The sequence below is a fragment of the Sorex araneus genome, chromosome 1 (genome assembly GCF_027595985.1).
Source record: "Sorex araneus isolate mSorAra2 chromosome 1, mSorAra2.pri, whole genome shotgun sequence".
Classification (NCBI taxonomy): domain Eukaryota; kingdom Metazoa; phylum Chordata; class Mammalia; order Eulipotyphla; family Soricidae; genus Sorex; species Sorex araneus.
This window is the reverse complement of record NC_073302.1, coordinates 264,042,175-264,056,798: the sequence shown is the minus strand read 5'-3', so window position 1 is coordinate 264,056,798 and position 14,624 is coordinate 264,042,175. Positions and strand designations below refer to the sequence as shown.

General features: G+C 41.8%; 2 protein-coding genes across 2 annotated transcripts; both read left to right on the top strand.

Annotated features, from left to right (window-relative positions):
- Nucleotides 1–8,886: 8,886 nt before the first annotated feature.
- LOC129402170 (igE-binding protein-like) lies at nt 8,887–10,884 on the top strand. The gene is made up of 2 exons (XM_055127584.1): nt 8,887–9,173; nt 9,834–10,884. Exons 1-2 carry the CDS (start codon nt 8,887–8,889, stop codon nt 10,882–10,884), a joined length of 1,338 nt encoding a protein of 445 aa, XP_054983559.1.
- Nucleotides 10,885–11,159: 275 nt separating this feature from the next.
- On the top strand, nt 11,160–11,633 carry LOC105943081 (endogenous retrovirus group K member 7 Pro protein-like). Its single transcript, XM_012933237.2, has one exon. It carries the CDS (start codon nt 11,160–11,162, stop codon nt 11,631–11,633), a length of 474 nt encoding a protein of 157 aa, XP_012788691.2.
- The last annotated feature ends 2,991 nt before the right edge of the window (nt 11,634–14,624 follow it).

Here is a 14,624-nt window from a genome sequence, read left to right as displayed (position 1 = left end):
CACCAAAACTGTTCAATTCTCTCTCACTCACAGCTGTTCTGCTATGTGTATAATGTATTTATATCAGATATGCAAGACATCTTGTTCTTATCTGTTTTGAAATATAAAATTTTGCAATATAGTGTGTTATTTAATAGTTGTTTAATAGTTTGCTTACCTGTACAAATATTTTTGTGTTAAGTCTCATTTTCGTGAATAAATAACCTTTTACATAAACTTGCTTTATTAACATTTTTTCTCTTTTGTGATAAGGGTAAAAAGATTTTCAAAATATAAAAAATAAAGTTTGCATTTTGAAACTCAAAAGAGTAATTTTTTTTTCTAAAATCTTAGACATGGTGAGGTGACTGCAATAAAAATATCTTTGATTGTGAGTTTTTTTAGAGATAAGAAATACCTGAACACTTTCCAAAGGTAAAACTGCATAAAAGATTATTCTAGTTATATAGTTAGGAATGTAAATTTTAATTTTATGACTTTGAATGTTAGAAATAAAATTTAGAATAAATTCCAGACTATCTTCAATGTCACTGCAAGGCTATGACTGCATAATGCAGGCAAACATATGTACAGACATATATATTTACATATATGTACACATGCATACTACTGAAATTGTCCATATTATAAATTGCACAATACTGAGAGTTTTATTAATGCCCCATAAGGACATTTTGCTGTGATCTATTACATTTCTATGTTTTTGGTACAACATAGTACTTCCAAGCTTTTGGTGACAATAAGTGCTTCTCCTGTTACTATTTTGCCAAGAAACACCGCTGCCCATTCATGGATTTTATATTTTATTTAATGGTTAATGGATAATAGACTTTTCCTCTTAAGGACTGCATATAATAAAGGTTGTTTTTTTTTTTTTTTGCATGGTTGCTTTGAGATCAATCATGACTGTATGTAGGCTGTCATTTCCTGTGCTTGGTACACAGGGGGTCATTCTAGGAGTTCTCTTAGAACCATCTGGTGCCAAATTAAACTTGGGAGTCTTTTGAACTATTGCTTGGACTGGAAAAGGAGCTTTGAATTTTCACATTACTGTGGACCAAATATTGCTGTTTCCTCAGATTCAAACATTAACATCCTAAAGAGAAATCTGATGATATTAGTAAGATGGAACATTAGAATATGTGAATGGAATCCCACGAATGAGATTTGTACTCTGGTAAAAAGATAAATGAACTCAGATCACTCCTTGAATGTTGGGAAGACACAGTAAAAGTCTATGGCATAGAAGAGGGCACTCTCCTTCCTGTGAAAAAAATTTCTGATGCTCATAATCTACCTGATCCCTACTAATTTGTCATACTTGTCTGGACAGAAAATAAACAGTATTTACCACATATTCCTTCTAAATGAATAGAAAATCAGTGCCATAAAATTATGCTTTCTTGCTTACAATTAAATCTAGTCTCAGGTACTGGCAAATTCTAGGTGAGTTTCCCCTAGACGCTGCCATGGCTCTGCATGCATGATTTTTCTTTTTCCATCACCCACTGTTGCTGTGGGTCATAGACAGATTCCATTGTACCTTCTCAAGCTCTCACTGTGAATTTCACAGCTACCTCACAACTATATATATATATAATTAGTGTGATAATTTTTGACAAAAAAGTGCAAAAAGAAGCAACTAAGTAAATCTTTAAGAAAAAGAAAACAGCAACTATAAGTAGCAGCATATACAGAATTTTTTTTTTACAAAACAATTATTTTAACAATTTCAAAAAAGTCACTCTATTTTAAATCAACAAAGGTTGGATCTTATTATTTAATTTGCATTAGTATACTTATTTTACTCTAAGAGTTCTGCTTGGGTGCAGAACTCTTAGAGTATTAAGTGAATTAAGCACTATGTATGTCTAATAATTTATCTCTATTACATAATGGAAACTACAATTCTGTGTATATCAAAAACTATTAGTGAGAGATATCCATTTTGTCATAAACTCACCTAAATTATTTAAAATATATTCACTTAAGTACTATTCTACTGCATATACCCTTCTTTAAATGGTTTGTTAAACACAACTTTAGTTAGCCAAAACGCCTCCAAAAAAATGATTACTTAAAAAGATTGTGTTGAACATTCCTAGAAAGCAAGATTTACTGTTTACAAATCATACATTGTTGTTGTTTATATCTGAAAATTTTCTGCTTTGATTTAGCATCCTTATTACATAACATCTCATTCTTGAAACGTAAAAGTTTTAATTAAATAGACTTCTATTTTCTTTTGATTGGGTAAACACATTCCATAAAACTATTTCCTGACAATTCTATTATATTGCATATAATAGCTTTTAAATAATATCATTCCTGCTAATAATTGCTATCACACAATAGTTTTCATGGATTAAATTAAACTTTAATCAACTTATTCTTTCTCTCTTTCTTCTATCCTTCCTTCTTTCTTTGTTTCTTTTTTCTTCCTCTCTTTCTTTTTATCTTTTTTTTTGTTTTTTTCTTCCTGAAAAAGATCTGGAGATATGTTACACTTAGGATTTTTTTCAGTTGAAGTGTGAATGCATTAATTTGTATAGATAATAATATACTAGACAAATATATATGGGGTATAATGCTTTGTATAAAGCATAATGATTATATGAGAGCCATATTCACAATCAAATTATAATCTACTAATGGTTATAGTCTGCTTCTCTGAATGCTTTGGATTGTTTTTCTGGGTACATCTTATCTTTCAATTACATATATCAAATAGCCTAAATGAACCTAGCAATTTTACCATCATTTTTAACATGGCTATAGTTTGATCCTAAAATGTTAAATGTGATAATAAAACTTTGGGCAGATTCAGAATATCTGATATTTATTAAATATTAATGTTATTGGCATATTTGTACTTTTATTTTCTCATACCAACACCAAAACCTTTAATCTTTGTTTTGATTGTTCATATAGTCTAAAAATTGTTATCATGTACCAAAAGTTAATTTTAATAAAAATCAAAGGTCACAGTTTTTTAATATTTCAAAATGACCCATAGCATCATGTAAACCTATAGGAATATTCTCTAAATCTGTAATAAGTTCTAAGTATGCATAGTACTATACACAATGAAGCAAAAATTAGAAAGATATATTAATCTACAAAGTATATACTTCTATAAAATATTATTGAGTTCTGATAAAATTACTGAATATATTTTCAATTGATTTTCCTCAACTTACCTGCTTCCATTCTTCGCATTTTTTCCTGATGCCTAAATCAATGTCTCCTAATAACATTACCTTCTACAAAAATTCAGAGTATTAAGGTACATGCATTAGTATGTACTAGTATGCTGACCTGAGGTATACAACGACCTGTGTATTTAGTGCTTTTTTTCTTGTCTCTCCAGGAAGTCCATAGAGCTTCAGAAGTTCATATCACAAAGCAGTATCTTCCAATGATTAGGTTTAAGGTTTAGGAATTTTAGCAGATAGGCAGTTAATTTATTCCTTGTTGGCCACGTTGACTCACCATGGGATGGCTTTAAATTAAGTCTTTATGACTTCCCTATCTATAATCTTTTATGATCAGATTGAAGAGCATGTACTAAAGATGCTCTTTGGGGAGTCAAAGCATTTGCAGCTCACTCCTATTGCCAGTGGTGAGAAGATTAAGGCATTTAAAAATCATTAAATAATACTTTGTTTCTTATTGCCCAGGCTTATAACATTTTTGGCAATGTAATTTCCTCAAAGTTCATTAAGTTCTTGGTTTATTTGTTTTCGATCAATCACTGAAAGTATTCATATATAAAATTCTTTCAGGACATAATTGTAGCTTTGTCACTTGTATATCATGTTATAAACATAATTGTCGACATAATTTCTACTTTGTCACTTTTTATCATGCTACATCTGCTTTTTTATCACATATTGTAAAATTAAATGCTATACATTTTATAATTTTTATTTCAGCAACACTACTAATATTTAGAGAAGGAGGTACATTGCTATAATAATAATAATAATAATAATAATAAAAGATTCAGCAATGATTCCTAAAAAGTGGACATAGATTTTATTCTACATAGTATTTCAGGGTGGTAGTCGTGGCCATTCAATCCCAGTACATGATTCTCAGGTTTTATTTACTCTTCGACCTTCCCAACTTGTTTCCTACAAGAATAAGTAGTAAGAATAGAGAAGTTAATCTAAAGGTCTAAATCTTCAATTAAATCTTCGATTCAATTTGTAGATGTGTATCAATTGCATGTTTACCTTTGTTTATCTGTTTGCTATTATTATAGGTATGTTGCTGATATTATTTAATAGAAACAAAAATGAAAAAGAATATAAGATGTTTTCATTTTTGAGTCTGGTAGTGAATATTAGTGATCACTGTTTTGAAAAATAAAACTAGCACTTTTGATATATCATATTTTGTTCTGTTTCCTCACACTGAGAAAGCGAAAATGTACTCTTCCAGCTTTCCATCATTTAGAACTCAAAGTGATATTTTATCATTCATATAAGTTGTCAAGGTGTGTGTGTAGAATCATGAAAATAAATATTCAGGCTTTTCCTCATTGTTTTTTCTTTGTTTTTTGAGGCCCATGCATGTACTCAGGGTTTGCTCCTGGTTCTTCTGCATCCAGGAATCATTCCTGGGAGGATGTGGGTGGACCTCAAACATGGGTTAGCCTCATTCAAAAGCAAATATTCTATCCGTTATACTATCACTCCTGCACAAGGTCTTTTCCTTTTCTAAGAGTAATGAGTCTCATGTCTTCTTCCTTCAGATTCACCAATGCCAGTATATGCACCAGAACCTGTTTGTACCCAAGTCAATGAGGCACACCGAAAATATTAGTTCACTCACAGTTGAACACTTGAATAAAATTATTTTATCAATTGTTAAAGAGGGAGAATTTAAAGCAAAAACGTCTCTCAACCTAGAAAAAAATTCTCCACAAAGTAGCAGAGAAAATATATATTAATGAGTAAGTGTTCAATGAGAAGTGATGCACAGTACAGGCAATTTGCTAGGAAATTGCAAAGACAGAAAGAAAGCTCATCCTTTCATATAGCTGAGCAGATACAACTCATTAATACTTGTTCTCAAGAGAAGCAATACCTAGCCCTCAAGAACAAGGACTTGACAGCACCATTTGTCACACACAGCTCACACTAGATTCACCTGAAATTGAGGTGACCATCTGTGTTAGCTAATTGGCTTTTTTTCAGAGGAAAAACGAAGTTCTCCTATCTTTGCCACAGGAGATAGTTCTGCAACTTTGAGTTCAGCTCTGGAGTCAGTGAAGTTTGGCAGCTACCCTTCCATTGAAATCAGGAGGTAGGAAACACTAGCTTCCTAATGCTTATATTTAAATAAACTTCCTCCTGAGCTTTTTAGATATTCCTGAGTAGCAAATATGACAAAAAGCTTTTATGTTGTCAAAATAAGTTATACAAATTTAAGAGAAATAATTGTTAATATTAGTATAAATTTTAAGGTGAATGCTCTTTAAATAGGGGCTGTCTTTTAATTTTCATAGAGAAAAAAATGTACCCTGTTTTAATTTTATGTGTATTTACAGTTCATATATCATGACCTCTAATTCTCTTTTATTGCTTTGTTTTATTTTGTTCTGGTTTTGGCCACTACCAGATATGCTCAAAGCTTACCCCTGGCCCTGTACTCAGCAGCATTCAATAGTCACTCCTGGTGGTGTTAGGGGGGCCATAAGGGATGTTGGGGATCAAACACGGATTGGCCACATGCAAGGCAATTGCCCCATCCACAGTATATTGCTCCCAACCCAGGTATTCTAATTTTCTCATGCATTTGAAGCTATTGATAATTAGCTAATATATTAAAGTGATATTTTGCTTTAAATTGCAAGGGTAAATTCTCTTATGTGGAAGCATTTATCTGAACCAGTAATTTACCAAATAGCTAAATATCAATATTTTACCTGGCATATAAAACCATTTATTCCTCCTCCCCCTCCTCCTCCTCCTCCTCCTCCTCCTCCTCCTCCTCTTCTTCTTGTTCTTCTTGTTCTTCCTCTTGTTGTTGTTGTTGTTGTTGTTCTTCTTCTTCTTCTTCTTCTTCTTCTTCTTCTTCTTCTTCTTCTTCTTCTTCTTCTTCTTCTTCTTCTTCTTCTTCTTCTTCTTCTTCTTCTTCTTCTTCTTTTTCTTCTTCTTCATTCTTCCTTCTTCTTCTTGCTGTTCTCAGGCATCTCCTCCTCGCTCTGCACTTAAGAATCACTCCTGGAAGCCTCAGGAAACTACATATGGTTTGGGGATTAAACCCTGTTTGGCTGTATGAAAGACAGAAGCCCTACCCTCTTTACTATCTCTCTGGCTCCTGGTGTAAGCATTTTAAAATTTGATGATCACCGTTTATAATAAAACAATTTTTAAATTTAATTTTCTATAATTGTAACCATATGGGGTGTGTGAGTGTACATTTTTTCAAGCCATTTGACCTAATGGCAAGGAATATTGTAATGACTAATTTTAGGTATTAGTCTGATTGGTTGATGTAATTGGTTTAAATCAATAGTTGATTAAATAAAACAAAACACTAATTCTTAGTGTGTCAGTGAGGGTATTTAGCATTTGTTTCCCACGGGGGGAGGGGCGGGGCTCAAAGGCACAAAAGTTGAACAATGCATAAACAATGGGTAAAACCTCTCTCTCTCTTTTTCTTTTTCTCATACTCTCTCCCTCTTTCTCTTTCCTTGAACTGGGTTGTTTATCGTTTATTACTCTTAAAATTGGGGTTTTCATTTCTCACATAAACACACAAAAATAATATTTTATTTAACATCAACACCTCTAGAATGAATGAATGGACCATATTAAATTAAACACCGCACGCATTTCCGTTTTTATTTCTATTTTAATTCATGGGTACATTAGATGTATGTAGGTTATTTGTGTGTGTGTGTGCCTGTTTATTTATGCCCATTACCTCACTACTTCCTTAATCAGCAGTTATTTAAAATGTATCACTGATTTTATTTATTACATGGTACTTATGTTCTTTTAATTTGAATGCAAAATTCATAGTATTATTTCAAATAATCCAGAGAAATGAAAATGACAAACCAGTGAGAGAAAAATAAAGATTTTTATCTTTTACTAAATATTGCAGAGATATTTTATACATGTTATAGGTAAAGTGTTATTCTAATGCTTGAAGGTGTGATACTGATTTTTCTCTGGGGTGACTCTAAAATGTATAATTATTTTCATATTCATTTTACAAGTGATAGAAATTGAAACCTTAGAACATGAATGTCTGGTACTGACTGCTAGTGTGTGGTAAATTGGCACTCCTCCCACTGTTAAGATTTGTTTTTTTTTTACAGCATAAGCAATATTTCTCATCTGAAAATTGCCCCCTACCCCCTGATCAGTGGGAGCCTATTATATAGGGAAAATGTCTTGTCACAAAAGACTTATCTTTCTTAACCTAAACCGTATCAAATCCTAGCAAAGTTATAAGTAAATGTAGCTAAGGGATTTGAAAAGCTCCCTTAGAAGGTGTTTTCAAAAAGTGCATTTTGAACTCTACTCTTTATCTGCATCCTTTCCTTTTGGCAAATACCTTAGAGTAATAGTAAGAAGAGCAAAGTGAATTCCTTTTACTTTCCAAGAGAATTTATATAGAAAGAATCTGCCTGCGGCAACGTTTTTTTTTTCTTTCAAGTATGTTGGCCACCAGGGGAAACCGCTGCCCTTCATCTGGCTCCACAGCATCCAAATTCTACTGCCTCATGAAATGATATTGCTAGAAATATCATTTTAATATTTTATTGGAAATATCAATAAAATGAGCTAAAGAAACAAGCCAAAGAAATGGAAGTTTATGTTAATGAAAGGAACATCCAAAACACAGAGCACAGGCTATGCATACTTGGAGTACCTGAAACTGTTACTGTTTACTGAGATGCTTAGTAATGAAGCAGTTTGAAGTAACCTGCATTCATTACCCCGGACTGTCACTGTCACTGTCATCCCATTGCTCATCGATTTGCTTAAACGGGCACCAGTAACGTCTTTTATTGTGAGACTTATTGTTACTATTTTTTTTTGGCATATTGATTATACCACGGGCAGCTTGCCAGGCTCTGCCCAGTGGGCGAGATACTCTCAGTAGTTTGCTGGGCTCTCCAAGAGGGGTGAAGGAAATCAACAGGGGTTGGCCAAGTGCAAGGCGAATGCCCACCGCTCCAGCCCCATTAATAGGACAAATACTTTAATATGTGTAGGGAGCCAGAGCACGTGGAGCAAAGATGGCGCCGACTCCGGCTGCCCTAGGTAATAAATAACCTCCAGAGCGCGGGCCCCGGCATCGCCCCCCATGGGGTGATTGGAAGGCAGCCAACTGGCGAGCAACACGTCAGAAGTGAGGGGTCTTCTCTATAAAAAGGGTATCGCTCTGAGGGTCGGGGCCTTCCTCCCCCATTTGTGTAAGTGTGGAGATCTCCAATAAACTGCTGCAGAAGGACCCTCAACCGGTGTCGTCTCTCTTTGCTGGCGAAGGGAAACTGCGACAACGCGACTTACAACTGGTGCCGAAACCCGGGACGACGGGTAAGTTTCATTCGCACCTTGGGGAAGGCCCCTTCGTTCCGAAGGGAGGGTTCAGAACTGCAGGACGGGATGGCTCGGAGAGGCAGACTATAAGTCTGTCAGAAACCGAGGGGTGGCTCGGAGAAGCAGACTACGGCCTGATTTCGTTGCCAGAGGTATGCCTGAGACCTAGGGGGTGGCAGCATTCTTTGTCCTCTTTCTGAGTATTGTGCTTTTGTTCTGCTTCTGCTGTTGGGACGCTGCCGCCGCACGTCAGCCTGACGTAGATAAGCAGCCGTGCTTGGCGGACTGAGGGCTCGGGAATACGGTCCCAACCATCATGGGGACCGCGCAATCTGTGCAGGAGACGCTTAACGATCTCCTCCGTCAAAGGGACATTCGTATTGCCCGCCAGACACTGCACAGTTTTGTTAAGGAAGTAGACCGTGTTGCTCCATGGTATGCGGTCTCCGGGTCCCTTACCCTCCGTTGTTGGAACAAGCTAGGGAAGGACCTAGATGCAGAACATAAGAAGGGCACGTTAAGAAATGGCACTAAGGCTATATGGAAGATGGTCAAAAACTGTCTAGAGGATGAGGCTTGTTCCCTGGTCGTCAGTGAGACTCGGCAAATTTTAGAAAGGGTCCAGGATAGTCTGTCAGAAACCGAGCGGTCGGAAAGATTAAGCGCGCATGAAAGGGTACCCGGGATTAAGAAAAAAAAATTGCCCGATGATGGAGGCAAGGGCGAGGGAAGGGGGAGGGGAAAGTCCTCACCCCTCGCACTCGCAACAAAGGAAAAAGGACCGCCCGGAGGGGGCGAGAATGAGACGGGAGAGGAGGAGGCCACACCTCCCCCCACAGTTTGCGTACTTGCAACCAAGGAAAAAGGACCGCCCGGAGGGGGCGAGAATGAGGCGGGAGAGGAGGAGGCCACACCTCCCCCCACAGTTTACACAACTTGCTCTAGGCCGGGTGGGCCAAGGAAAATCTATCCCTGGGGGGATATGGCTGCAGCCAGCCTGAAACCCAAGGAGAGCTCTTCAGAAGACTCCCTTTCGAGTTCTGAAGAAGAGCAAATTCTAGACCAGGAAGCGGCACGCTACAAAGCGGCACACCGCTACGAAGCGGCATGCTATCGCCCCCCTGACCTCTGTAATCGAAACCGAAGCAGCAGAGCGCACTTACCGCGCCCCGTACCCTCGGCTCCCCCTCCCCCGCCGTAGGCACGGGGAACGGAAGGAGCCCATGCATCCCAAACATCGTTACTTTCTGCTGACCTACATAGGCAGATGAGACTAGCCTTTCCTGTCTTTGAGGGAGATGGGAATGGAAGAGTTCATGCTCAGGTAGAATTCAGTCAGATTAAAGAGTTGGCAGAAGCGGTCAGAAAATATGGGGCCAATGCCAATTATACCATTTCCCTACTTGAAAGACTGGCCCGGGATAGGATGACCCCCCGAGACTGGCAAGACGTGGCCAAGGCCACGCTCCCCAGTAAGGGGAAATTTTTAGAATGGAAAGCCCTCTGGTATGATGCGGCCCAAGACCAAGCCCGTGTAAATCGCAACTCCCAGGAGGCTGCACATCATGCATGGACTGCTGACTTGCTTACCGGACAGGGAGTGCATGCTGATGATCAAATAAATTTCCCTTGGGGGGTATACACGCAAATCTCCTCCTTGGCCATCAAGGCCTGGAAGGGACTCTCAGCGAAAGGGGAGTCGGGCAACCAACTCACTAAGATTGTTCAGGGCCCCCAGGAACCCTTCTCAGACTTTGTAGCTCGGATGGCTGATGCAGCGGCCCGTATTTTCAGAGACTCTGATATGGCCGCCCCCCTCCTAGAACAATTGATTTTCGAGCAGGCCACTAAGGAATGCAGGAGTGCTATCGCCCCACGGAAAGGCAAGGGGCTCCAGGATTGGCTAAAAATTTGTCGAGAGATTGGAGGCCCTCTCTCAAATGAGGGTTTGGCCGCTGCTATTCTTCGTGCGCAGCGCCCCCCTGCGTCCGGTCCGCGTAAGGACAGGACCTGTTTCAATTGTGGAAAACCGGGTCACTTTAAAAGGGACTGTCCAGCCCTTAGGCCCCCCCACGGATTATGCTCCCGCTGTGGAAAAGGGAATCACCCTGCAGAACAATGCCGCTCCGTTAGGAACTCCCGGGGCCAATTACTTCCTCCCTTGCACCCCACTGAGTCAAAAAACGGCTTCAGGGGCCCTCGGACCCAGGGCCCGAACAAATATGGGACCAGGTTCGTCAAGGAAGGGGCCACTCTCCAGCCCCCCTCCGAGTCACTCAACTGGACCTCCGTGCCACCGCCACCGTCACCATAACCCCAGAGTCTGGGGTGCAGGCTGTTCCGGCTACTTTGTCAGCCAAGGCTCCTTCCGGCTGCCTTGGCATTCTAGTGGGACGAAACACCCTAACCAAACTTGGGTTTATTGTTTTCCCGGGGGTGCTGGATTTGGGTCAGGCCGATTTCACTATTCTCTGCTCTTGCCCCACGGGAACCTTTGTCATCAAAGCAGGCGATAGGATAGCCCAGGTTATCCTTTTCCCAGCTGCTTTTCAGGACCCCAGGCAGACCCGTCCGATGAGAACATCGACGATGAGCCCAGAGCAGGCCTTCTTGGTGGTAGATCTGACTGAGAGGCCTAAGTTAACGCTCACCATCCATGGGAGGCGCTTTGAAGGCATCTTAGACACCGGCGCCGACCGCAGTATCATCTCCTCTCATTGGTGGCCAAAGGGCTGGCCACTGGTGAAGACGGACCATGCGCTCCAGGGCCTAGGTTATGCACAGAGCCCTGATGTGAGTACGCAGCTGCTCCCTTGGCGTAGTGAGGAAGGGAAGGAAGGGACTTTCACACCTTATGTGTTGCCGCTCCCCGTGAACCTATGGGGTAGAGACGTGCTAGTAGCGATGGGCATGGTCTTAACAACCGACTACTCCCTAAAGGTTCAGCAGAGGATGCATAAGATGGGATATCATCCTGGCGAGGGTCTAGGTAGGAAATCGAACGGCATAACAACACCTTTACAAGTGGAGGGGCAGACCGATAGGAAGGGGCTGGGTTTTTAGTCAGGGCCACTGGGGAGGAGCTGCCTATTCCCTGGACCACGACATCCCCGGTCTGGGTGCCTCAGTGGCCCCTGCCTATGGATAAGCTCCAAGCCCTGAAGACTCTTGTAGCAGAACAATTAAAGAGGGGATGTGTTGAGCCTTCTACCTCCCCATGGAACACACCGGTTTTTGTCATCAAAAAACGATCTGGTAGCTGGAGGCTTTTACACGACCTCCGTGCTATTAATGTCCAAATGGAAGTGCTAGGCCCTGTGCAGCGAGGCCTTCCCCTGCTCTCTGCAATACCCGCTAATTGGTATTTATATATCATTGATATTAAAGATTGTTTCTTTTCCATCCCCTTACACCCTGCGGATCGCCCTCGCTTCGCGTTTACCATCCCAGAAATCAATCATAAGGGCCCTGATTCTAGATATCAATGGAAAGTCTTACCCCAAGGCATGGCTAATAGTCCCACCATATGTCAATTGTATGTACAACGTGCCTTACAGCCACTTAAGATACAGTTTCCTCAGCTCTATGTTATACATTATATGGATGATGTTTTAATGGCCTTTCATGATAAGAACATTCTACAGGAGGCATTCAGAGTCTTACAGGACTCCTTTGAAATATGGAACCTGCAATTGGCCCCCGAAAAAATTCAGTTCTCGGATACCGGGTCCTTCTTAGGAGCTAAAATATTTCCAAAATGTATTACCCCTCAGCGGGTCCATATACAATTGCGGAATCTCCGCACATTAAATGACTTTCAAAAGCTTTTGGGAGACATCAATTGGCTGCGCCCCTCCCTGGGGATCCCCTCCAGTGAATTGGCTCCTCTATTTAAAACTCTGGAAGGGGATCCCGCTCTAGATTCTCCGAGGGAACTCACGATGGAAGGGAGAGCAGTGCTGCAAAAGATTGAACAGGCCATAGGCAAGGCGCAGTTAACAAGGATAGATTACAACCTGCCCTGGCAGTTGTGTGTTTTCCCTACAGAGGGCATCCCCACCGCCGCACTGTGGCAGGAGGGGCCCCTTCTTTGGATTCATCCCCATGCCTCCCCCTCTAGGAGTATCGTGTCATACCCCGCTGCAGTTGCTGAATTGGCTCTGAAGGGCCTTCAACGTTCTCTTGAACATTTTGGACTCCATCCAGCAAAATTGATTGTTCCTTACACCTCACAACAGCGCCAGATATTGATGGCTGAGCAGGATTCCTGGTCAATCTTAGCCACAGTTTTTATGGGAGAAATGGATAACCATTTCCCCCAGCACCCTCTAGCCCGTTTTGCTGCCTTACATTCATTGATCTTTCCCGTGGTTACCGTAAAACACCCCATACCTGGGGCGACCACCGTTTACACAGATGGCTCCAAATCAGGTATAGGGGCCTATTCAGTTAATGGACAGGTGGTCCGTAGGAATTACGGCCCACGCTCCCCACAAATAGTGGAATGTAAAATAGTGCTTGAAGTTCTTGCCCGCTTCCCTGAACCCCTGAATTTGGTATCTGATTCCGTGTATGTAGTGAATGCCCTGAAGGTCCTAGAAACTGCTGGGCTCATCAAGGATCGGAGCCCTGTCTCCCAGATTTTTAGGAAAATACAAAGCTGCCTTTTATTGCGGTGCAATCCCATTTTTATCACACACATTCGTGCACATTCATCTCTCCCTGGCCCTATGGCAATGGGTAACGCCCTAGCAGATGCCGCCACCCGCCCTTTGGTCATGTTGATAGAATCAAAGGAGCAAGCCCGCGTTTTCCATGACAAATTCCATGTCACCGCAGGCACCCTAGTACACAGGTTCAAGATCACTCGAGAGCAAGCTCGGGAGATTGTGGCCAGCTGTAAAAATTGTGTTCGGTACCTCCCCGTCAGGAACACGGGTATTAACCCCCGGGGCCTTAGGCCTTTACACATGTGGCAGATGGATGTCACCCACGTCCCTAGCTTTGGCAAGACCCAATTTGTACATGTCTCAGTAGACACCTGTTCCGGTGTGATTGTGGCCACCCCGTTAGGGGGAGAGAAAGCCACCCATGCCATCCAACACTGCCTGGAGGCCTGGAGCGCCTGGGGTAAACCTCGGGTGCTGAAAACTGATAATGGCCCTGCGTATACTTCCCAGAAATTCCGCCTGTTTTGTGCACATATGCAAGTCGCTCACGTGACGGGCATCCCTTATAACCCTCAGGGCCAAGCCATGGTGGAGCGGGCACATAGAACACTCAAAACCTACTTGGATAAATTAAAAGGGGGATGGGATCATATAGGGTCTCCCAGAAGCACCCTTGCCTTGGCCTCGTTTGTACTTAATTTTTTGAATTTGGACGATGCTGGCGAGTCCGCTGCTGACAGGCATGTAACACCCCCAAGGGCCTCACCCGCCCTGGCCAAATGGAAGGATGTCCTGGATAACACTTGGAAGGGCCCAGACCCTGTCCTTATAAAATCCAGAGGCGCGGTTTGTATATTTCCACAAGAGGCAGCCCAGCCTTTTTGGATCCCTGAGCGCCTAACCCGCCCCTTGAGGCAACCATCCCCCAATGCCCCTCCCTCTGAGGAGTCAGGCGAAGCGTTGGGAAATGATGACTCCAGGGTCGATCCCTGAGAGGGACTCTCTTTTCCTTTTCAGAGGCCATGAAGCAAGTGGCCCGGTCCTTACCTCGATGGCTGCCCGTTCTTCACCTCCTGACCATGGCGAGTCCCGCATTGGCCGGCCTGGGCAGGCCTGGGAACCCGTCCGACCTTCTGACGACGCTGTATGGAACCCCGTGTGATTGCCGTGGAGGACATCAGAGAGCACGCCCAGAAAAATTCTCACAATCAGTGGACTGTGGGACTCGGACTGCATACTTAGCCATGCTCGGTAGCCTAACTGGCGGCGGGTTTACACAGTCCTGGCAATGTGTGGATAAGCCCAGGCTCACTAAACGGGGGATCCCTGTCCTACAAACTGTGTAATGGTAGACCAGATGAATGCTATGTGTTATGACAGCTAT

Bases quoted from the DNA above. Each gene is read 5' to 3' on its own strand.
- LOC129402170 (XM_055127584.1), top strand. From the start codon at position 8,887: ATGGGGACCGCGCAATCTGTGCAGGAGACGCTTAACGATCTCCTCCGT. The intron at 9,174-9,833 runs GCAAATTTTAGA...TGACCTACATAG, and splicing joins CTGGTCGTCAGTGAGACTCG to GCAGATGAGACTAGCCTTTC.
- LOC105943081 (XM_012933237.2), top strand. From the start codon at position 11,160: ATGAGCCCAGAGCAGGCCTTCTTGGTGGTAGATCTGACTGAGAGGCCT.